We start from the raw sequence: 25,109 nt of genomic DNA on the forward strand, positions 1-25,109 counted from the left end.
ATGTCATGCTTCTTGGTACAAGCCCTATATCCTGGAAATCCAAAAAGCAAGGTACCATATCCAGATCATCTTCTGAAGCTGAGTATAGAGCCATGGCAGCTGCAGCTTCAGAAATTACTTGGTTGGTTCGATTATTGCAAGAAATGGGTATTTCTAACCTAAGTCCAGTTCAGCTTAAATGTGATAACTAGTCTGCAATCCACATTGCAAAGAATCCAGTTCATCATGAAAGAACTAAACACATTGAGCTAGATTGTCACTTCACTAAGGATAAAGTGTTAGAAGGTTTGATTGATCTCACTTTTGTTCCTACTTCTGATCAATTTGCTGATGTGCTAACAAAGGTGTTGTCCTATCCTCAACACTCTGACTTGTTATCCAAGCTAGGTATGCTATCCCCACCTAGCTTGAGGGGGGCTATTGGAGTATATGATCAGAAGCAAGACAACAGCACACAATATGATCAGAAGCAAGACAGCAGCACAGATCAGTCCACTACAAGAGCTGTGTTGATCACTGCATTACTGTCTCACATTTGAAGATCATGATGCACAGATTAATGACATGGCACTATAGTACACAGATTAGTGACATGGCACAAGTTGTTACATGATGTAATAGTTAGTTATAACTAACTCTTTCAGTTGTGTTTGTAAGCCTAGTAAACTAACACACTAGTATATAAGCTGATGTGCTTCTACTTGTAATCTGTAACAAGAATCATTCTGATTCTCAATCAATAAAAAATCTCTTCTCTTCTTCTCTCAATCAGAAGTTCCAATTCAAGAACTTCTTCAACCTGCTAATACAAATAGCAATCAGCGAGTCAAAACAGCTAACAACTAATTGTCAAACAAGCCACAACCCAGAAAGGAGCTAAAGCAATCTTTACCGTTGTCCTGTTGTGAATGACAACCGTAATGTCCCTAACATAACCCAGTGTTTTAATAAACTAAGACATTCTCAGCTGGAATTCTGGGATAGTTCAATGGAAATACGAATAAATAATGGAAGGGTTATCTGATTGATCAATGGACATGCAACTAATCAACCATTCACCCGCAAGTTCCAGAAAAATATAGAGCACAAAGTGAACAAAAGCATCCCAAGTAATCCCAACTAAATCTTGTCTTTGATGAATCCTCTATAGTAAGCTTCCAATTTCTGTAACAATTCCTCAACATAGTAGAGTTCTCAGCAAGCGCTCATTCAGTGACTGCGTCTGCTTAGCAGCAATTATTAGGCTTAAATGCCCCATACGGTGATCTTTGGCGAAGTCTTAAAGAAGATTTTCTTATAGAACTCAACATTACAAGTCCCTGGAGCTCTTGGACACATCAATAACTCATTCACCGATTCTTCAGGGGGATATGGATCAATCATCATACGTTCCAACACTTGAGCATTTTCCAATAAGTATTCTAGTGCATGGAATTCATCATCGAATCCTACATACCTTTTGACTCCAATTATCTGGAGGTTTTCTAACAAACAAATAGGAACGCTATCTGGTGGAGTCCACATGCATGGTTCACGCTCATCAAGGTCCCAATTCATCGTTGTCTGGAAGGTTAAGAATTAGCTTCATTTCAACTTCAAAGTCTTTAAAGAACAATAGCAACAAGTAAGCGTAATGATTGATTAAGCTTATACTCACCAAATCCACAATAAGAACTTTCAAATTCGGGGCAGAATGGAGCACTCTTGGGAAACAGGTCCAACCCGTCTCATCAGTTAAATTTATTTCTAACATCCTCAAATTTGAAAATGTGGGCCAGGTATGGCTGAGAGCTAATCCGAGAACCTTCACACAAAATAAATAAAATTTTGACATATGAAATGTAATCAAAAACTAAATAACCAGTTGAACCAAACATTCAAACAAGCTGAGATAAGTTTAATATACAACTGATTACTAAGTGCAAAAAGAGAATGAAAAGAAGAATCTTACAGATGAAGTGGGGAAATGCAATGTCATCACATCAGTAGCAGCAATCCCCTTCAAAAGCTCAAGAAGGCTATTTATATGCTTAGGCTCTACAGATTCAATACATACAGCTTCATACATGATCTCAACATGATGGAGACGTGATAGATTTTTCACCACAAATCGAGAAAACGAGTCATCCTGTATGTATAGGTATTCGAGATTTGGTGTATCGATGAGAACATCATACTCACCTTCTTTACTATACTCTAGACACAGCCTTAGTTTTTTAAGAGTGGGAATGCATATATTGATTTTTCGAACCTTGCCAGAATCTAGGAGGCCAGAGAGGGACAGTTCTTCCAACACTGAACAGTACGAAAAAAGCTGATGCATAACCCTATCCTGACTAGGAAGTATGACATTGAAATCAAGTGACTTGAGATGAGGAAAACAAACTAGTGACTCAGGTATGCGAAGATCAAAATATGAATCAAGCTTAAGCACTATTAACGTGCTGCAATCAAGAACGCATTCTGGCAGGGGAGGTTTTGATCTATCTAAAAAATACTTATGGAAGTAGAGGACTAGCTTTTCGATTTCACAGCTAAGAGCGGCAGAAATCCACGCATTAATACGTGATAAGCCTATTTTATCTGGACATGAAAGCTCAACTGAAAGAAAGTTTGTGGATTTACAATTGTCAAGTACATGCTCCACAAGGTTTGCAAATCTATCAGGATTAGATTCACGACCCTCTATTCGAATACTAGTAATGCCTTTCCAGAGGTACTTCCACCTCGAAGAAAAAATACTAGTTCTAATTGCCTCTGCTGTTGGAAGGAAAGAAATTATGTGTGCAATTACATGGTCAGGTAAATTACTAATGATGTCCAATTCTTCTACTTGTTTCTCCCTTTTCATCTCACCCTTCCTGCATAAAAGACTGCTTATATATCAGCTCTTAAGACCAAGTAGTCATTGAATTACTACTCGTTGATTAAATGCTAAAGGCCGAATAAACCATAATGCATCAATATGTTAAAATCTAGTTAAAAACTTAAAATGCTCACAAACTAGACCATAGCAACAGGTATACATTTTTATCATCCAATTGGCAGAAAAATGACATATAAAAATCAGATAATTTTACAATAAATTGAACTCGTAATTGACTATAAGATCAGTTGTTTACAACAAATTGACTATAATGACAACAAAATCGTTTATCGGCATCTATTACGGTTCTTGGAAGAAGGAACAATTGAATCTATAACAGATTAATTGGGCCAAAGTTGGTGGAAATCTCTCCATTATTAGTGAACAATTTGCACAAAATCCAACCATAAAAGTGAAATAAAGTAAATTCGACAAAATGAAAAGGTTAATTGAATTGATTAAAAGCAAATTGAAGATTGAATCAGATTCATTTTTCTTCAAATCAAAACCCTAGTTAATTACACTAAATTAGCTTGCATGAAACCAGTACCAATAACATCAAGAACACAATTTGGAATTATTGATGAAAAGAAAAGCAGAATTGAAGATGCAAACCTGCGAAATTGATGAACTGACGAGCTTTGAGGGTGATTTTTTTGAAGTTTTGGGAAAGAAGGAGGACTGGAGGAGCCTGGGAGTGGGAAGGTCGAAATGTCGAACGGGGCTGAATGGCCGATGTTCCAAAATACGGCCAGTGAAAATCTTGTACTTCGGCACGGTAAACTGACGCCCGCACTTATTTTTGTGTTTAAATAATTGAAGAAACTAATTTTTTGTGAAATGATGAAAAAACTTGGGCTCCGTTCTATTAAATTATTTTGACCGAACTTATATTATCTTAACTTATTTACTTTTGTCCGAAATAAACTTATTTGTGTGGGTAAATGTCTAGAAAAAACTTATTTTTGTTGAACTTATATTGTCTGAACTTATCTGAACATATTTTGTCTAAAATAAGTCAAAATAAGTCGAACATAACAAAACCTTATTTGTATGCACTTATCTTATCTCAACTTATCTGAAATTAGTAAAAAATCTAACATTATACACAAAAGTACATATTTGCCTCTTAAATAGAAATTCACCTCCCCTACCCTCACGTACTCACTCCCTTCCTTGATTCCTTCCTTACTTGTCTCCCATAAAATCTGGCAGCCACCACCACCATCCACCACCATAAAAGAAAAAATGGATGAAACTGAAAAATTCCCTCAGAATAAAACAAAAGTATTAAAATAAATCTAATATTAATTATACGGATTGACACATAATTTGTCATACATATATTTTAAAACTAATTCCAATTAAAAACAAATTAAATGTTTGTTTAAAGTACTATCACTAACAAATTTCATTGAACCGTCATATTCCTAATAGGCGAAACTCTCACTCTCGAAGGCACAAGTCTCCAACATCTGACCACGCGAGCATCGTGAATGAGATAAGTTACATTATTTAGCTCAGTTAACTAGTACAAAAATTTAGATAAATTTAATATTATACTCCGTACGTTTCATATATTTTCAAACCCGGTCCACTTACTCTTACCAACTGAGTTATCTCTAGTAACGCTGGGTCAAGAACGACCAGGAAGACTAAAACTCTACAAGTATACAACATTTGCGATCTTAAATCTTAATGATTACTCCCTCCGTCCCGGAATACTCGACCCGGTTTGACCGGCACAGAATTTAAGGGACTTGAATTGACTTATTTAATTTAATAGGTAGTAGTTGATAGTGAGTATTATTTTAATGTAGTTAGTGGGAAATGCGTAAAGGGGTGGGGTTGGGGGAGAGTAGGGGTTGAATTTTTAATTGTTTTTTGTATGGAGTAGGGGGTAGGTGGGTTAATAGGGGTGGAGTGAGAAATAATATAATATTGTTAGAATATTTCCATTTTTAGAAACAGGTCAAGTATTAAGGGACGACCCTATAAGAAAAACAAGTCAAGTATTCCGCGACGGAGGGAGTAAGAAAGAAACGGGAAACCGTAGGGAATAAGCTGCATGACTTGAAGTCGTCACTTTTTATAATTCTTCATCACGCTAATTTTGTTCTTTCTCCTCTCACTATAAAACTCATCAAACACCTCTTCAATCCTCATTTAAATTCTGCAATTACAAGACTGAAATGGCTGAAGAAATCTCAATCAACACTGAGTGTTATGCTCTGAGCTCTCTTCTTTTTACAGAGGAGAGAGATTTCCTCATCCGCAACAATGGTGATCAGGTAATCCACCTTTTGTTTTTGTGCATGTTACAGATTAATATGTCAAGTTATTAAATTTAGCTTATTTATCTTGTGGGTATCAAGATTTTTTTACAATTTGTTAGGGGACTGAACTTCTATAATTTAGGGATTGAACTTGTATAATATATAGGTCATTTTCAAATTTTCATCTATTGTGTGTTTGTTGGAATTTTTTTTAATCACCCAGTTTTGGGGTTTGACATACATAATTGGAAATTAATTGTTGATTTTGGGTATTTAGCTTCTTTGCTGATTTTATTTGATGAGGATTAGGGTTTTTCATCATCCGATTTATGGGTTTCTGTTAAAATTTGGTCAATTTTATCATTGTTTGTCAGTGCAATTGTTTCTGTTTGAATTTTTTCATTTTAAGATGGTCGATTGGATTGTTTAGGATGCTGTTAATTTGATTGTTGATGGATAGCATGATTTTGATGTGATAAAATTGATGTTTAGGGGGTCATGTGTTCTTTTTGTTGGATTTAACTTGTACTTATCATTTAAATTTCTTTCGGAATTGATGATGATTGTAGGTCAAAATCACTGATCTGAGTGGAAAGAATGTGGGTCTGTATTTCTCTGCATCATGGTGCCCACCTTGCCGCAATTTCACCCCTACTTTGATTGAAACATACAAAGAACTCTCTGGAAATGGGGATTTCGAAATTGTATTTGTTTCATCAGATAGAGATGAAGAATCCTTTCAGGGTTACTTCTCTAAGATGCCATGGCTTGCTGTTCCGATTTCTGATAAAGACACAAAGGAGAGCTTGGGGGATAAATTCAGTGTGATGGGGATCCCTCACCTTGTAATCCTTGATAAAGATGGGAAAATCTCAACCAATGAAGGGGTGGGATTGGTCACGGAATATGGAGCCCAAGCATATCCGTTCACTCCAGAAAGAGTAAATCAATTGAAAGAGGAGGAAGAGGATGCAAAGAGAAACCAAAACTTGAAAACTCTTTTGGAATCTGGTTCCCGGAATCATGTGATTTCAAGTGATGGGAAGAAGGTAATGTATTTTCCTTATGCCTAGTTTAATGCATCTGGGTGTTGAATTTAGTTTGTCTGTTTTTTTTTTGGACCTTTGATGTTGAAGACCTTTGGCAGTATTAGGAGTGGCGGATATTTGCTTGTTTCCGGAGTCTAGGTTTTTGGACTAGGAGACCTTTTTTCTGACTCCTGTGGCACTATAATTGATAAACCATGGTAAATTTCTTTTGGATTGTATGTTCAAATGATTTTAGAGTTTAGATACGCTGAAACCATTGTTGCTTTGTCCTGAAGTTGATTAGCGTTGTGTTAAAGACGTGAGATTTTGACAATTGTTGAAAAGATGTGACCGAATTCCTCTTTTCCGAAAGACACATACATATTTTCCAGAACTTGGGAAATGTTTCAGTTTTGTTTCACATTCTCTCAACATGGACACTGGTATATCCAGCCTGTTTGTTACCACTCCTAGGTATTAATTTTCTTTGATTTATTATGATCTCCCGTCAGGTTTCTATAAGCGAGCTTGAAGGAAAGATGGTTGGCCTCTATTTCTGTGTAGGCTCCTATAAGCCCTGCACTGAGTTCACCAAGAAGCTAGCAGAGGTTCACAAAGTACTTAAAGAGAAAGGCGAGAACTTTGAGATTGTATTAATCTATTTGGATGATGATGACGAAGAAGGGTTTAAGGAATGTTTGGCACAATTGCCATGTGTTGCCTTGCCCTTCCAGGATAAGAAGATTGCAAAGCTTGCTCGCTACTTTGAGCTGACATCCATTCCCAGGCTGGTCATAATTGGACCAGATGGGAAGACTCTGAATCCAAATGTTGCAGAACTGATAGATGAGCACGGTGCTGCAGCCTACCCATTTACACCAGAGAAGCTGGTTGAGCTTGCTGAGATCGAGAAAGCCAAACTTGAGTCACAAACCCTTGAATCCGTTCTGGTTTCAGGAGAACTAGACTATGTCATCGACAAAAGTGGCTCTAAGGTAAATAGTTCCTTATTTTTTGCAGGCCATTAGGGGGCATACTTCTTGGATCACAAAATGTATGTAATTCATCTTGTTTCTGCTGTGCATCTCAGGACTCGTTCAGTATCACTCTCAGTTGCCAGTTTTTGGTTTTTTGGTTTTGAAAGTCATATGGTTTAGATTGAATCATCAACTAAAACATAGTCATACTTATAATAATAATATTGATTTTGGAAACTGGCAACAAAAAACTGAAAATTGCCTTTTGTGATTTTCATATTTTGGTTTTTAGTTTTGTAAAAAACAGAAAACCGGAAACAAAAAACGATTTTGTGGAAAACTGACAATAAATTTTTTGAAAATACTCTATGTGGTTTTCATATGTTTTGTTTTGTTGATTTTATGTTTTGTTGCTCAGGTTCCCGTGTCGCAGCTTGTTGGAAAACATATACTCATTTACTTTTCTGCACACTGGTGCCCTCCATGCCGTGCTTTCACACCAAAGCTTATCGAGGTATACCATGAAATCAAGGCGAAGGAAAATGCATTTGAGATCATATTTGTTTCCAGTGATCGCGATCAATCTTCCTTTGATGAGTATTACTCAGACATGCCTTGGTTAGCCCTTCCATTTGGGGACGATAGGAAGACTTCTTTGTCTCGCAAGTTCAAAGTTCGAGGTATCCCATGTCTTGTGGCTATTGGACCTGAAGGTAGGACAATTACTACTGAAGCCAGACAACTCACTTCAGCTCACGGGGCAGATGCATTTCCGTTCACTGAAGATCACATAAAGAATTTGAAAGAGGAAATAGAGAAGATTGCAGAGGGGTGGCCTGAGAAGCTGAAACACGAGCTTCATGAACACATACTGGTAAAGGTTCGCCGAGATGGTTATTATTGTGATGAATGTAATAACCCAGGGAATAGTTGGTCTTTTCACTGCAAGGAATGTGACTTTGATCTTGATCCGAAATGTGCCTTGAAGAACGGGGTAAAGGTTGAAGACGATGTTGAGACCAAAGAAGGATATGTCTGTGAAGGTGATGTTTGTCGTAAAATCTAGAGACAGACAAATCTTGCAAAATAACTGTCAGTCTTTGGAGTATCAGGCTGTTCGGCTTTTCCCTTTCCTGTGTGATATAATAGTGCTGCTTGTTGTGTAAATCATGTGGACTTGGGTTTGTACGATTACGATTACTGCAGGGAGTTCATTCGCTTTTTTATGAAATCACCTTCTTGATATCATGATATGTAAGCTGTATTTCGATTCAGACATACTTTATCCAGAATAATTAATGTATGCCATTTTATGAATGAGAATGGTAACCCAGCGTTTTGACAAATCATGACATTTTTCCTGCCGAGGAGCGGGGGGTGCTTTGTGAGTCGTTAAATATTTTCTTAAATAATACGGAGTAGTGAATTGAACAATTTGGACAGAAGGGGAAACGTCAATTTTTTGAAATGCCCTCGGTTGATCTGAAGGATTAATTGCAGACGGATGCGTAATACTCTATACGCCCCGAAACGTTTTTTCTGTTTGCTATTTTACGTGGTTATTAAAGAGAAATAAACATTAGCAATCATGGTTGTACTTCTATGGGGATATTGTTCACAAAAAAACAAAATAGTTGTAAGTATTGTGATCCAATAGAATTTCAGAAAATAAAAATAAAAAATGTCCAACTCGTTAATCCATAGAAAATTAAACCACTAATGAAATTGCAAGGTCTTTTGTTGATAAATCAATAGAATTACAAGGTTAAGAAGGAAAAAGAATAAACGAGAATATCATTTTGGGACACCTTATAAGGAAATGAGAAAAAAAATATTTAGGGACAAAATGAGTAAAGATTAGAAAACTGTATAAATTACTAAATTTATGATTAAAATTGATATCCGATAAAAATGCTAGAAGATGTCAAATTTTTTAGGCAAATTTGTCAAATACAACCTAATAAAGTTCACTATTTGTCAATTACAACCTCATATTTCTAATTTTGTCAATTACAACCTTAAACTTGTACATCTGTTTTAAATTACAACCCAAAATCATTTTCCGGAAAAAATCACCGGAAGATGATGTAATAACGTTATTAAAAAAACTTACGAAGTACATAATATCTATAAAAAAAATATTTTTTCAGTTTTTGTTTTGTTTTAATTCTTATTTATCGATTTAATTTTTTTATAGAAATTATGTAATTTTTTTAATAACATTATGACATAATCTTTCGGTGATTTTTGCCGGAAAATAACTTACAAATAAAGAACGTTATGAGGTTGTATTTGGCAAATTTTTCAATTTTTTAAGTGCATTTTTATGCAAAAAGGGAGGCAAATTGGTGTACGACTAAAATGCAATTTGATTGTTCCAAGTCCAACTTCACATATTGTTTGGTGAAGCAGAAAAGTTGAGGAACCGTCCATATTCCAACAAGGGAGGCAAACCAACAAATTGCCGGCAAAATCAACTAATCAAAATATATATCACGTGCCAATTTATCTTCCAAGAAAACAGTTTTTTTTTTGTCAAATTGGTGACTAAAATCATACTCCTCCGTGTAAATAACATCAAAATAGGATTTTTTTTCTCCAGAAAATCTGGTTAAATTTTGCCTTTACACAATCTCAAATCCTTTAAATTGGGATTCTACCAGAATCTACGCCCCAGAATCTACCTGTTCTAATTTCCAAGTATATTCTGCCATCAACATAGATCCATTCAGTAAGTAACTTATAATCTCCTTATCTTCATTTTCTCTCTCCTATCTAATTTTACATTTTCTGTTTGTTTTCTACTACTAATGAGTGACTATATAATTGAAGCTTTTACAGCTGTTCTAATCCAAATTTCAGTATCTGGGAATCTATAATTTTGTGTTTTTGGGTATAAATAGTAACTGGGTTTTGTAGAAATGGTGGAATTTGATTGAATTATGATAGTTTTAGGGAAATTTTTGGTACCCAAACGAAAATTTAGGTGGAATTTGAAGCTAATTGATGTAATCCTTGAAGGAGATTCTATTGAAATGGAATGGGGAATTCTTTGCTTGGAGAATAAGTGATTCCATATGAAAAGAAAAGTAGTAAGATTTTAATATTATGGCTCAACATTTTAAAGAAATTGTATATAATTGATGAAATTCAGGCGATAATGAGAGAGACAAAGATGAGTTCAACAAGCCAATCTACTGATATAAATCATCAACGACGTCAGCTAATTGATCCTGCATTTCCTAAGTTCTTCACACAAGCCCCTCAAAGACTGCAGAATTTTTTCAAGGTTAGTTTGTGATTTATTTATGGTGTTCATGTTAGGTTTGTGATTTGTTTATCAGGTTGTGATAATCTAAATTTCCTAAAATGGTAGTCAGTTGAGAGTTTGTGCAAAATCATGTGTTGTTCGGTGTTATTAAAACTATTACATGTAACATTTTGTAATGAATTTTGCTGGGATTTTTTTTTAAAATTCATGTGTAACACTGAATGTTGCTTGACAGTCACATCTTACAGGACTAAGGAAAGCAGGGCAGAGAAAAGATGTACATGAACTGCAGCAGGATATCAGAAAGGAACAGAAATCTTCGACTGATTTGGAAGCTGATCTGCAGAAGCAGCTGCAACTTTGGCGAGCAAATCCTCATTGGGGTAGTCCACCACCTGAAATTAATGTGAGAATCAAATCAAATATGTTCACATCATTTTCTTTGTTTTTCGTTGATGGGTGTGTAAATAAGAGAATGCTAAACAAAATAAGAGAATCAAATCCTCTTGTGTGTGCAATGAGCCAAAATATGCTAAATAAATGAACACATAGTGTTAAGATTGGCCTTCTTAGTTGCTGTCAATGTCAGCACAATGTGTTTCGGTCTTTACCAGGACTTACAGGTTAATATTTGCCTCAAACTTCTGCACTTGAAATATGTTGCAAATATGGCCAGCTTACGTTTCTTCAGAGTTGTGAGCTAATAATAAGCAAGTAAATCATAACGAATTAGCTATTTTCTTACAGGTTACTGTACCTAAAGGATCACTTTGCAATCTGAACGTGGAATTTGATGTTGGGTTGCCACCAGATGCTGTGTACAACATTGTCATTGACCCAGATAGTAAGAGGGTCTTCAGAAATATCAAGGTCAGTGGTAACAGGATATAACTGATTAAGAACTACTGCTCATTTTCCAGAAGAAGATGATAATTTTGCTTAGGCTTCTCAGACTTGGTTACTAATTTGAGAATTCTTTATGTAATGAAATGAACTATGGTTTGACCTGCAAACGTTGCTGATGTAAGTGAATTGGCATTTCAGGAGGTGATTTCGAGGAAGGTGTTGGTTGATGAGGGGTCTAGACAGGTGGTTGAGGTGGAGCAAGCAGCTATCTGGAATTTCCTTTGGTTGTCAGGAACAATCTCAGTCCACGTCTTAGTAGATCAAAACAGAGAGGATCACACTGTAAGATTGTGTTCTGTCTCGTGGTCTTAACATTTGTTGCCATATTATTTTCTTCACAAATTCTTATTTACAAGTGGTGAAAATATTGTTCACCGGAGTAAAAGTTAACCTAAAATGCTTAAAAGTTACCCTAGTTAAAAGTTATCTAATTTTTAGTGATAACATTTTTCAATTTAATAAAAAGTATTTCTTCAAAATCACTAATATGGTATAAAATTAATCATTTAACTCTTTAAAATGTTTATCTATTAACTTTTTTTTTTAATATTATACGGAATAGTTAATAAAAACATATTAAAATTTATAAAAAATAGGTAAAAATTACAAAAAACTGGGTAAAAGTTATCTTGGTGTATAATAAATTATGTACACCTTGTGCGTACCTTTTGAATTTTCATTTACTGCCACAAGTCTCAAAACATAATCTCGATTCCTTCCCTTTTTGGTTTAGGCTCTTGATTTTAACTTCTGTTCCCGTATAGTGTTTCTTTTACTATCACAAGTCTTGTGATCTCGATTCCTTCTTTTTCTGGTTTCTTAGATGAGGTTCAAGCAGGTTAACACGGGATTTATGAAGAAGTTTGAAGGTTGCTGGAGAGTAGAACCGGTATTTGTTGATGAGAAAATGTGCTCCCCCTTTAAACCCAAAACCTTGTCAGATTATCGTTCATGTACAGGAGGAAAAGGAAGGATAGGATCAAGGGTTAGCCTAGAGCAACTGCTTCAACCAGCTATCGTTCCTCCCCCTCCTATTTCATGGTATCTTAGGGGAATCACCTCAAAGACCTCAGAAACGCTGATGAACTATTTGCTTGAAGAGGTTGCACGGATTAAAGGCATTTCTCAAGTAGCAGGTTCAAATGGAGATGAGAAGTCGGTTTCAGAAATTACTAATGAACCGGATATAGATGAAGTACGTGACATTAAGAAAAGATGGGCTTTACGGAGAAGACATGCTTTGCATTACAGAAAGAAGTAGGTGCAATGTTTGCTTTTGTTGAAGATAGATAGAAGGATATACAAGTATTGTTCTGTGGATTTGTGGAAGTGATTCACTTTATTGACTTAGGCAGAGATGTGAAGTTCAATTAAGTTAAGCCAAGATCCTGTGATTTTATGTCATTTCTCATTGTTAGATGGATTTGACAGTAGTGCCAAACTGCTAATGTGTTGTAAACTTCTGTTTTGCCAGAATGTAATTGTAGAGTTTTGCAGCATCCTCCATGATCCATTGATGAGAAAATTTACTTGTACTCCATTTGTCCTTTTATATTCTTTACTATATCTGTTTCTAATGTCCTATTTTAATCTTTACATTTTGAATGTTTCCTTTTATATTGTATTATAAATGTCCTTAATATTCTGTCAAAAATCGTACAAATGATTATTTTAATTAGTTAAAATCACCGGGACATTAAAACTTTCGCATTTTCCCATTGAGACAATAAATCTCTCACATTTTCCCAATGTCATATTTTGGATAAAAGTGAAAACATTATCAATAAACGTAATTTGCATTGTTTAAATAAAAAAAGGAGAAATTTGTATCAACATTAATTAGTTGTTAAATCGCGTACGTGATACCAAATGTAAAGAATAAAAAGAGACTGAAAGAGTAATAAGTAGATGATTTTCCAAGAATTTCAAAACCCAATATATTACCTTGTCGAATTATATGTCACAATATCGGGTAACTTTTTTATGTACAAATAAGATTTTCAATAATGACACATTACCATATTGAATGTTGAAATGAAGAATACTGCTAATGGTATAATACACGACTATAATTAGACAACAAGGCAAACAAAAATTTGCCACAAAACCCCCCAAAAAACCAGGTTTAGGTTCTTTTCATGGTATCACTGCCAAGAATGCAGCAACCAACGCTTTCAGCATCTGTTGACTCAACAAGCAAGGGGCCATTTGACTTTTGTTCAAGCTGAGGGCGAGGTGATGCTACAGGCGATTGTTCAGATAAATGGTGGCCCATTAAACTACCAAGGCCGTGCTTCTCATAACTCTTGAATGCACCCAATGCTCCCAAAAACCCTTCATGTCTCAGAAACATGGCCTTCGTTTCACCTTTCGACCTGTAAAGAATATTCAGAAATCATAACCACAGCAGAAAATAGCAGCAGTTTAAGGTTTAATCAAGCCACCAAGGCTTCTGCAGTCTGCACAATCAGAACCAACTGTAACGTTAAATCACAGTTTTTAAATGCAGACATATCATCTGTTACCTAGGGTTGTGAATTTGTGATAATGGAAATTTTATTTTCCTAAACTAAATACAACTAATTAGGAATTTAAATAACTAAATACTAGAGTCCTCAACTTAGAACTTCGTAACAGGCAAACAGCCTCGCAAATTGCAAGGAAAGCTGTGTTTGGGAAGCTAAAATGGCCGGAAGCTCCTATAGGCCCAGACATAGCCCTGCACAAACATGCAACCTTCAATACTGCCGAACTTCTTTACTCACCTACGACGCTCCTTCCAAATCTGAACCCAAATCCACCTCGTGACTTGGGCCCCACTAACCGTGTTGGTCTTTTGGGCTTGCCATACTTAACATTCCTTTCTTGGATTTCTAAGGTTGTTTTCCTACAATTAGCTATATTAATATATTAGTTGTTGTCAAAAAAATCTAGTCATTGAAGTTCAGCATGTCATGATTCACCTCCTTGACCACCGAGTGCCTACACACACTATCTTATACAATTTCCCATGGGATGCACTTTGCTACACTAAGACCAACAATTCCCATATAGTTAGCCCAATCTGAAAATCTCGAGGAGAGAACCGAATGGAGCTAAATGGTACAAAACCCGGTCAATTTAGGCCACGAAAGTATTGCAAATTATAGTCCTGCATGTCACAATGAGTTAAAAAGGATCTAGCTACTTGTGGAGATGGACCAAGGGGCTTCTAAAAATAGGCCTTCTAGATTGCACTTATAAAGATATAGGTGGTACTCTGGTAGATTGGTAGTTGTAAAGTGTGGCTTTTACTTTTGTAACTAAGGATACCTTTAAGGCCAAGGTTGGTCAAGTAACATAGCTAATCATCACTCATAAAGGCTACATTCTCTTCACCTTGAAACGACATACTCCAACACTCCGTATTAAAGAGAAGAATCTCAACACTTACCAGTATTCAACTCCATCGGATATTGTTTCCATAATATATTCATGGCTGCGGGTAAACGATCCTCCAAAGATTATCCGTTTTAATTTCCCATGCCACATCGCAATCAAGTAAGCAATCTAGACAGAAAAAGAAGTAAAGTCAAATAGAATTAACTAAACAAAAATAAGAACTTATATCAATCATAATGACCAAAGAAAGCAATGAGCTAATAATGGTGTAAAAGTGAATTTCTATTTTTGAGCTAATAATGAAATGAACTACATTATCATTATCATTACCCCATTGCCTCAAAGAGGCTCCCGCAAGAAGCGGGGTAAGGGGGGGGGGGGAGGTCGGACGTACGCAACCATACCCCTGCAATTGCAGAGAGGTTGTTTCCAAATGACCCAAAAGTGATAACGGGACGACAACGGGACGAACATCTTCTACTTCATGGAAAGGAAGCGAAGAAGTTTTAAGAGCCATTTTGATTTAGTCCATTACATCTCACGGCCAAAAGAACAAATGAGTCTTTTGCTCCATCGGAAATGAACTACAAGCCAAAAAAAAAGAAAACTACAAGCCTTAATCCAAATAAAATTTGCATCAGTAAGCTAAATTAAAAAAGATGTTAACATGATCATTTTTAACATCAAGACCTTTAACGTTATAATTTACACTCCCCCGTTCACAAAAAATCTTCCTCTTATGTTTGGGCACACATATTAAGAGTTTTAGTAGGGTGTGGTAGGGATTTGGGAGATAATGGGGAAATGAGATGTAAAGAACAACATATAAACAAAATTGCATGCTCCTAGAGAAGTTTACCTGTGCAAGGTTGTTTGAGATCATCCGCAATAAGGATCGGGCAATATCCTCTTTCTTGTAGTCCTTCAGTTCTTTATTATCAAAAATTACCTTGCCAAAACTAGACGCTATTGTTCTTGCCGACAGGCCAATCTGTCATTGTTAGGTTTACATTTGTTTAGCCAACAAAAAGATAATATATAAATGATGGCTACACCAAGGAGGTAGGAGAAATAGTGTTGTAAGTTGGTATTTGTAAGAAAAAGTGAAAAAGAGTACTATAAGAGTATACATGATTTTAAGAAAAAAAAGTTATCTTAATAGGAAAATAGCCAAAGTGTAACCAAAAAAAAGGAACAGACAGAAGTAGAAAGCTTAAGCAAACAAAAAAAAACAAAAAAAAGTAGTTGTCTGAAATTTAAGTCATGCCTTTTGCTTGTTTAACCAATAACCCATTTAAACCACGGCAATCAAGAGGCCTATTACATATAGGGAAACTAGAGTAACACCTCCACGCTTGAGTAATTTCACATATAGGAAGATTATTTAATTTTTTTACTAATATTATTCATCCTCTCTACTTGGTAACCAGGAAACTCCTAATTTAAACATTTTCCAAAAGAAATATGAGCATAATGAAGCATTTGCAAATTACACACTCCCCCTTAAAAGTATAAATGTGGTTATAAGGATTTAACCTATGCATTCTCTTGATCAACAGAGGAATAACCACATCACTCTCAAGTCTCAACCCTAACACTCAAGTACCCAACAATAAAATGCCACGAAAGGTACACTGAAGGCTATTTTTTAACATTGTGATACTACAATTTTTGTTAAAGAGATTTCACAAGTTGCATTTACGACCAGTTTAGTAGCCGGTCATAAATGGTGTTAATGGGAATGAATTTGTATGTAAATTTGTAAGAAAAATCAATATTCATTCCTACGGTAATGCTAGTTCACTCAAAATTATTTATTTTTTCTTCATAAATTTTCATTATCATCCATTACCATCTGGAGAGTGGTATTAGGTGGGAGTGCAAATTTATGAAGAAAAACACCAAGTTTGAGATAAGGTTTCATTGCCATGGACATTGTGATGTTATTTTTCATACCGAATAACACTTGGATTTATTCTCATTTCACCATTTATCACTGGGTATAGAGTTTTAAACAATCCACAACTATCACTAAAAACAAGTCAGTGGTACATGTCTAACCTCCCTCCCTTGTATGAAAATGTGAGCTCTCATCTTAAAAGGTATTCCTATAATGCCATCGATGACTACTTGCTAGTAGAATACACAGATATCAGAGAACTTCCCAGATATAGATATCATTCTGGCATCGGGCCAAGCGGGTCAGGAAAAAATATGATCAATGGAAAAAGTAGGGGTATCCTCACTCTACAACCGGTTGTACCTTGCAAGGTACAACCAAGGATATTTTTTAGCCCATGTGCTCACAAGGCACAAGCACATCGGCAAAGAAATAGCCTTGGTTGTACCTTGCACGTGTTACAGGCAGTTGTATCTAATTTTTTTCCCAAAAGTAGTAATTGGTGAATGTAAGTTGATTAAGGGTGCTAATTCTAATTAGTAGGTTCAAAACAAGTGCCAAACAAGTGTCCCTGGCATGTATGGTTTCCGCAAATATTGACTATGAAGTTGTCACTCCCATACTTAGCAGTTAACATCCTTCTCTTCGGCTCCCCCACCCACCTACAGGGGGAAAAAAGGGGAGTAGAAGCTTTCTGATACTAATGCAGAGTCCACATAGCAGCTAATCAAAATGGGTGTATTCGGTAGAACAAATTATATCACGCTTTGAAGTAACTGGAACACCTTTACTGGAAAATGGAATTACATGCATCTCAAGTACTAGAAAAACAGACCTTAGAATAGTCACTTCCATAAATGTCGCTGACAAGCATATCAATATTTCTATTATCTCCCTTGTGACTCATCTCCAGCAAGTCATCAAAGCTGGAAGTAGAAAATTGTATTCAGCTAATAAAATACACCCAAACATAAAAAGAAAAAACAGAACCAAAACCAAAGCATTTAATTATCTGACCAAAAAAATCTCAAACATCTCAGTTTCTCACCATGAACCCAAGGATATTAACATTTCACTGTGCACATTCAGTACAGAAGAATCCTCTAACAAACATGATAAATGAAACAACCAAAAGAAATGATAAAAAAAAATATACTTCCTTCATGTTTTTCTTATTGCACTAATTGGATTCGGACGAAGATTAAGCAAGGGAGTAAATATTAAAATTGTTCATGTGGTTATAAAGAAAGGAGAGAGAGAAAAAGTGAGGTAACAATGGAAAATACTAAATGTGTGCAAGGGTAGGATGGGTATTTGGTACGTGGAACGGTGCACGTGTATAAAAAAGTGTATGAAAGCATACCAAAAGTAGAAAAAGGTGCAATTAGCCAATAAGTATGCAACTACCAAAAAAGTGAAATAGTACAATTAGAAAAAAGAGGAAGAATGTAACAATGTTGATATCATGATTTTTTGTGTGGTAATTAACTAAAAATAAATGAAAATTTTATTTCTATACCACAGAACAAGTACATCCTAAGGACACCAGCCGAGTAATACACCTTCTAGGAGAGTTTTTCTCAACAGCAAGCTCCTAAAACATTAACCTGAGCTCAGGTATTTATAACCAATTACTCAATGACATGATTACCTTTGGCATTTTGTTAAAAGCATTCCAAGACCCAAGAGGGTGCCACCACCTAAACTTGTCCCACTAACTCGCTCAAACTTTCCATCTCCAACAACCTACAGAAGAGAAATGATACTGACAATTAAAAACAAAAACTGAAAAGAGATGCTAATTGTTAACAAGTTACTAACAGAAAAATGAGAAGAAACATTGGAGACACTGAAAACTGCTTTCCATTTTATTAATGCAAAAATTAATAAAGAAAAACTCAGCATAGGAATCTAAACTACAGTATATGATTATTACCTTAATCATGCTAATTCCAGATCCAATGTTGACTAGGAGATAAGGAAATAAATCACTGGAATTAATCTGCACAAAATCTTTCCGACCTTCCATGTACGTGAAAGCTTCACAAGGGACTGCCTACTCAAAGTAAAGTTACAATGCCCTTAAGACAGTGGTTTAAATTAAAAAATATAAGAAAGAACAAATGTTTAGCTTAAATAGACCTAAGGCTCACGTGAGATAATCTATATGATGTCCACTATAAGTCAAATTGACAAACATCACAAGATAAACAAAATACATGTTACTTTCAGTAGTATCATATCTATAATCTAGGATAACTTACAAGTACATATACATAAATATTTGTTACTTTATATTTTGGGGTGTTTCATAATGTTCTACCACTTCTAGTTTATTCTATTTTTGGCAAACAATTTTTTTGCCATCTTGCGCCATTTCCCCACATGATTTACACATGGAGTTCATATATAAAAACAAAACTAGGAGTTGATGGATATGGAACAACCTGGTTTGTGGCTCTTGATAAGATCAGAACAAAGGTGAAGCTGAAGCAGGTGGAAGCGAGTGATAATGAGATGTACTTGTTATGTGGGCAATTAGCAGAGAATACTTGGCACCTCTTCTTTAGATATGCTCACAGAAACAGTGGAACAGAAGATATGCTAATTCAAAGGTTAATAAGAAGATATGCTTAACAGCTTTCACTGCTTCTGCCTATCACATCTAGAGATAAAGAAATAAGTCTTTTAGTAAGCAGTGAATTCCTATCCCAGAATAGTTGTAAAGATCTTTTCTCTCTTCTGTCTGAGAAATGGAGGAGCACTGATGTTGTATAGTTTAGTACCTTAAAGGAGACTAGTTGATGTTTTTGCTAGCTGAAAGCCTAGGTTTGAAGAGAAGTCTTGTTCACCTTCATTTGTTTCTTTTGTTTGTTGACTTGGTGATTCATATTGTTGGTTTCTTTAGATGCTTTTATTGAGAAATTCTTACTTGCTTACCAAAAAACATAAAAGCCTGCCAGCCAATATTCAGTATCTTACTCTAGTACACACTCTAATTTCAACCTTAAATTTCTCTCATTGGGAAAAACCCTTGAGGCTTTAGTCTCATCTTAATAGGTAGTAAAACCTAATCTCAGGGCTTTACCCTATCACCACAGCCAAACAGAAGAAGAATAGGGAAACGCCATAAACAGTCCTTGTTGAAACGCTGTATACCACAAGTGTTATCACGTTCACAAATCCTCACCTTTAGCAAAAAATTAGCACCAGACACAAGGGAGTTCATCTCATCCTCCTTGTCAAACGTAACCCCAAATTTCTCTTTAAAGAGATCAGCATATTTATAGGCTCCACCGCCAGTAGCCTACAACCAACAATAAACAGTTAGCAGAGTTCCACAGCGAAACAGAGAAAAAATTATTTAGAGGGAATGGAATCAAGGAGGGAGATACAAATGGGAAACCAAGCCTCAATGTCAAATTCATAGAAAAATATATGTGAGATTGTGAGGGGCTCATAAAAATTATTTCCCTGCAGGTCATTGGTGACCAAACTGTTAACATCTTAAAAGAGGAATCATTAAAGAGATTATCCAATATTATGGTTGTGCGGCTTGTGCCACACTGCCACCCCGGGTCCAACAATTGAAAAGAAAACCTTAATTTACATCTTTGGTCACCAAATCCGCAAGATTAGTTTAGATAGGTATTATGCAACCCAATACTCAAACTTCCACGTAAGAAAGTGTATAATCAACACACAGACTCATTTTGGTAGGTAATGACCTTCCTGACTTTGCATCAACCGCTAGTAAGACTTTTTATGTAGTTACACCAGTAGAACTTCGTAAATAATTCAACAGACTAGATTTCAGCCAGTAGATTTAAATGCTCTTTTAGAAGCTGCTGCAATAAATTTTACTGCTTCACTTCAAGTAAAACCAGCAAGCAGTTTATCAAGCAAAGTCTGCTCAGTCTCGACGTGATCCAACGTAGTTATACATTATTGTATATACTTCATCTAGCTTAGTTCCAAAAGTTTCATGTACTTTAGTCTAGGTCTTCTGACTATTCTCACAAGCCAGCAACTTCATTCTGGGGGCACAACGCACTAAGAATAAATAAGAAGCAAGCAGAAAGAAGGCTATGTTCTTACGATAACTAACAAATAAGACATTAACTGCTATGTTCTAGTCACAACTATGTATTGTATCTAACGGGTCACTACCTTCCTATTCTTCACGTAGAAGCAAAGTATGATGTGCAGAAACAATTATCGGGAGAAAATTGAGAAATAATGAAGAGGATAAGAAATTTGAAGTAGGGCTTCAATTTTATTCTTATTGTTGTATAAGCATTTTGAAGAATTCGAAGAGCTTCTTTTGCTTCTAAAACTTGATTAGAAAAGAGAGAGAGAGAGAGAGAGAGAGAGAGAGAGAGAGAGAGAGAGAGAGAGAGAGAGGTGAAGAAAAACATCATTACCTTGATTATCAATTTTTTTTTGCCTGAAACCTCTTGATGCCTGCAACCTAGATTCACCTAGATATGTTAGAACTTTGGTCAAATACAAGTATATCATATTGATCAAGCTATTAGTAATCTGAAGCACACATAAAGAAGAACCTAGCGAAAAGGCTGTCCTGTAAACTGGTAAAAGTGTAAAACAGTGTGTGGTCATATATTTAAGTTGTTTAGAGAAGACACCACAAATGGGTAGCTGCAAAGCAGATCACTAAACTAATTTTCAAACTATGTTATGGACTAGAGCTTTTTTTTTCCCAAGGAGTAAGAGCAATATCCTGTAGAACAGGATATCCTTTGCTAAAGTGTGTACCGGCATACGTATTCAGTAGAATCCTTAAAAAGGAACAACTCACGAGTGTACCATTTAGGATAACATGGATTAGATAGACCTAATGTTACAATTACTGGCCAATCTTTATTTAGTGCTTTTAAAGCACCTTTTCTGAGGTCCAAAAGTTTCATAAATATCTGGTGAGTGTAAGAATAGAATCTAGCTATTAATGTTGAACTGTATGTGAACTGAATTCTATAAGCCATGCCTGCATGTTATCTTTGTCTTAACTAAATGCAAGAAAAAGTCCATAATGATTAGTACAATATGACCTCCATGATGGGAGATAAGAAACTTTAGGACAGACTACAGGCCACCGGTTCAGCATGTATAATAAACAAACTAGCTAAAGCTTTGAATCTCTAGCAACCTTACTTATGTTAAAAGAGCCATTTCTGAAAACTCGAACTCGATTGTGTTCAACTTGAAAGGTAACACACTTCTAATTTCAAATTATTTCTATTTGAATTACTTGGGGGGGAAAAGGGGAAAAGAAATTTCCTGCAAGTGATCCGAGATCAAGCTTGGCTCAGACTCATTATTTCATAACCATGTCTAGGTCAAATTTAACTTTACAGCTCGATTGAGCTAGATCTTAAGACATTAACTCAGTTAAGCCAGGTCTGCCTTTAGGAACATCATGAAACATCTAATTTATTCAACACACAGAAGATCTAGGCTAGTCACCAGCTTCTATTGAATGTTTGACAAGGTAGAACCGTAGAAGCATGCACGCGTAACAAATTGAAGGTCAGGGGGAATAAAAAATATAGACAAGGGTTGGTAGAGGAGATAGTGTCATACAGCTTCCCTGGAGTAACTTGGATTCAATAAAGTCCAAGCACTCATTTATTTTGCTGGTCTGAAACTTTTTAAAATGGAGCTTGCCATCGAGAATAGGATAATTCTTGGAACTAGTTTCAAGTCCAACCTCCTCAAGTCGGACACTGTTTCCAAAACTGTTCTCTAAACAACCATCTTCTCTTGAAAAATATACCAACTTGATAAGAGTACCTACAGATAGAAGACAAGCATTGCAAATAACTGCATTAAAGCCACATACATGCCTTTTAATGAGAAGCAATGATACAGATCTCCTAATAAAGCGAAATCATCTTAAAAAACAAATGCTCCTTCAAGAGGAGAAATAATATCAATGAATGGAAAGTCAGTCCAATGTAAGAAAAATTAGTATATATCAATTTTCTTACAGGTATTATTGACAAAATGCAAGTAATAATGATGCAATTTTCTAATAATGAACATTCAAAATAATGTGAGTAATTATGATCCATTGTTTTAAGTTTCTAATTGGAAAGAGTTACATGCAAAAGGTCTCCTCTAGCCTTGCCCCTGCAATTGCAAGGAGACTATTTCTGTTAAATGGTTAGACCCTTGATCCGAATAGTAAAAAACCAACTCACTCCCCCACTACTTCGCTGAAAAAGAGAAGTAGCAAAGAACAGTTCAATGAGAAATGAAAAAGTCAACTACAACCAAAGTCGAAACATTGCCTATTACAAAGTCTACCAATTTCGTTGAAGATGTTCTATTTCGTAGTGTATTTTTAGCTACGGCCCCTAAAATTTGTATATAATTGTATAAATTTCATACTATATTTGCTTAATTCTTCTACTGCCCCCCTCGTAAAAATGTCCAAGGTCTGCCAATAGAAAAACATTACAAGGATATAAACACCTAAACTAACACAATAGTTACTTGTAAGCATGATCATAAATTCATAAAGACTTGTAATCACTAGAAGTCGTAAAGGCAATAATTTCAACTTCGGCTTATAACAACTCAAATCAAACGTCTCTCTTCAGTCTCAAACTACTTAGTCTTATGCTCTGATCTCATTTTTCTATGTTATGTCTGATTTGGTCTAGGCTGATTTTAACAAGAATAACGTGAAGAGAATTAATTCATTGTTAATTCAAAGGTCAAACAAAATATGGCCTTTTCAACCTTAATCAAGAGGTTAAGCATTATCATATCCACCCAGAACTCACCCCGAATCCGGATTAGCCCTAAGGGTGAACCGGTGCTAACACCAAAAATTATCATATCTAGCTTAGATGGTAAATTCGGGGATTGAAATCATCGAATCTCGTCTACATCACTACTCAAGTACTCATTCATTCATTATACACCACAAAGAAACAAAAGAGTATTGAGTTGACTACCCTTAGTTGTACTCTTGGTAGGTGCTACCCAGTTTAGTTGGTAAATTCGACCTAGGATCGAATCAGACTACATAACTGCCCTTTACAAATGGGCTCTAGCAAAAAAAAAAACTACAAATTACCAAAATATATCAAATTCGAGCTAGAAAACGCATCAAAATTCAACAATTATATTCCCAACTTCACAAAAGAAAATTTGAAACAAAAATAGAGAGAAATTAAAAACCTCCAATATCAAGAGCCCAAGGAGAATTGTGATCATATGAATCAAAATCATCAATTTCGACGCTGCTGCAACTTTGATCCTCCATTGAAGTGTCGAAAATTTCCTCCTCTTTCTTTCTCTCTCCTCGTGCTCAATCAAATTGATGAACTGCAGAAGATTGGTTGATTGATTTTGGGAGATTTCAACTCTTATTATATGATTCTTACCTAACCCAGAATTAAATTAAGTTACTTTATTAATTTATTAATATTATAAATCTAGAAATTGGAATGTATAGTGTTGGAAATTTTGTAATTCGAGTAGAATTTAGAGACTGGTAATTTTGAAAAGAGGGATTGACTATGAGATGGATTGGGAGGAGGGAGTTGTATGATTGCACAGTTGCATGTCTCGTGGCCCACGTGGAAATCTGTTTTTTTTTTTTCATTAATCTCGTCAACATTATTATCCTTGCACTCGTAAATTTAGCAAATTAATCAGATAAGAATAACAAGATTGTTTGGATAGGGAATTTATGTCTACATTGTTTGGTTTAAAAGTTTTGGAAATCGTATTTAGAATAACATTAAAAAATATATATATTACAAATTCACGAGTATCACCTAACTTTATACATGAAACGTTTATTTGTATAAGAAATCGCACCAAAATTACTTATAAAATTATAAGAAATAGAAAATATCTGGACCATTGTCAAGTATTGGTTGAGTATGCTCAACAACACAACATTTAAGTGGAGCAATGCACATCAACTCACTACTTAAAAGAGCGAGTGCATTTTGTGACATAACTAAAATCCGGCGTCAAGTATTCCAAATAATCTTAATGTTTTAATTTTTCGCTTTATTTTAACGCCCGCATAATTCTACTTTGGATTCCAACTTCCTCCATGATGCAATTATATAGCAAATGTACATGCTAATATGCTATAGCCTAATGCATTGCCAACAAATTTGACCCAAATCATATGAAAATAAACCACACAAACCATAAAATTCCCAAATAAATAATATAATAATACATTTTGTTTCAGATGCCGGATTTGATTTAAGTCATAGAATGTACACACCTCCACACCTGGTGTTGTGCATTGCCCCAAGATTGTCTTGTTTGGTGCACCCTGCCATAGTTAGTGTTGTTCTAACTAATTTTGCCTATAAGAAAAAGGTACCTTGTCGATTTTGCTCATTGACATTTCTCTAGACATTAGATGGGCACGTGACTTCACTAAAACCCTTATTTTCTATTCTACTTTTTTTTTCCAAGCATTAACAATTTACAAGCTAGAGTGTGTT

General features: G+C 35.4%; 3 protein-coding genes across 5 annotated transcripts; 1 reads left to right on the forward strand and 2 right to left on the reverse strand.

Moving 5' to 3' along the window:
* Nucleotides 1-818: 818 nt before the first annotated feature.
* On the reverse strand, nucleotides 819-3,684 carry LOC110782957 (FBD-associated F-box protein At4g10400). 2 transcript variants are annotated; one of them, XM_021987241.2, is made up of 4 exons: nucleotides 3,482-3,684; nucleotides 1,952-2,861; nucleotides 1,658-1,804; nucleotides 819-1,563 (listed from the first exon to the last, which is right to left on the reverse strand). In XM_021987241.2, exons 2-4 carry the CDS (start codon nucleotides 2,849-2,851, stop codon nucleotides 1,246-1,248), a joined length of 1,365 nt encoding a protein of 454 aa, XP_021842933.2. In that variant the 5' UTR covers nucleotides 2,852-2,861; nucleotides 3,482-3,684; the 3' UTR covers nucleotides 819-1,245. The 2 variants fall into 2 exon arrangements, with proteins under 2 accessions (XP_021842933.2, XP_021842932.2); XM_021987240.2 differs by having other exon boundaries at nucleotides 1,952-2,873.
* Nucleotides 3,685-4,942: 1,258 nt separating this feature from the next.
* On the forward strand, nucleotides 4,943-12,888 carry LOC110782859 (probable nucleoredoxin 1). The gene is made up of 10 exons (XM_056834520.1): nucleotides 4,943-5,157; nucleotides 5,712-6,191; nucleotides 6,683-7,165; nucleotides 7,566-8,207; nucleotides 9,870-9,878; nucleotides 10,302-10,436; nucleotides 10,654-10,824; nucleotides 11,166-11,288; nucleotides 11,463-11,606; nucleotides 12,148-12,888. Exons 1-10 carry the CDS (start codon nucleotides 5,059-5,061, stop codon nucleotides 12,583-12,585), a joined length of 2,724 nt encoding a protein of 907 aa, XP_056690498.1. The 5' UTR covers nucleotides 4,943-5,058; the 3' UTR covers nucleotides 12,586-12,888.
* Nucleotides 12,889-13,236: 348 nt separating this feature from the next.
* Nucleotides 13,237-24,220, reverse strand: LOC110782958 (pantothenate kinase 1). 2 transcript variants are annotated; one of them, XM_021987242.2, is made up of 10 exons: nucleotides 23,815-24,220; nucleotides 22,207-22,416; nucleotides 21,030-21,076; nucleotides 19,796-19,912; nucleotides 18,542-18,661; nucleotides 18,257-18,351; nucleotides 17,441-17,531; nucleotides 15,565-15,696; nucleotides 14,758-14,873; nucleotides 13,237-13,699 (listed from the first exon to the last, which is right to left on the reverse strand). In XM_021987242.2, the coding sequence occupies exons 1-10, from the start codon at nucleotides 23,897-23,899 to the stop codon at nucleotides 13,450-13,452; spliced, it is 1,263 nt and encodes a 420-aa protein (XP_021842934.2). In that variant the 5' UTR covers nucleotides 23,900-24,220; the 3' UTR covers nucleotides 13,237-13,449. The 2 variants fall into 2 exon arrangements, with proteins under 2 accessions (XP_021842934.2, XP_021842935.2); XM_021987243.2 differs by lacking the exon at nucleotides 23,815-24,220 and having other exon boundaries at nucleotides 21,030-21,086; nucleotides 22,207-22,404.
* Nucleotides 24,221-25,109: the final 889 nt, after the last annotated feature.

Source organism: Spinacia oleracea, chromosome 1 (genome assembly GCF_020520425.1).
Source record: "Spinacia oleracea cultivar Varoflay chromosome 1, BTI_SOV_V1, whole genome shotgun sequence".
Classification (NCBI taxonomy): domain Eukaryota; kingdom Viridiplantae; phylum Streptophyta; class Magnoliopsida; order Caryophyllales; family Amaranthaceae; genus Spinacia; species Spinacia oleracea.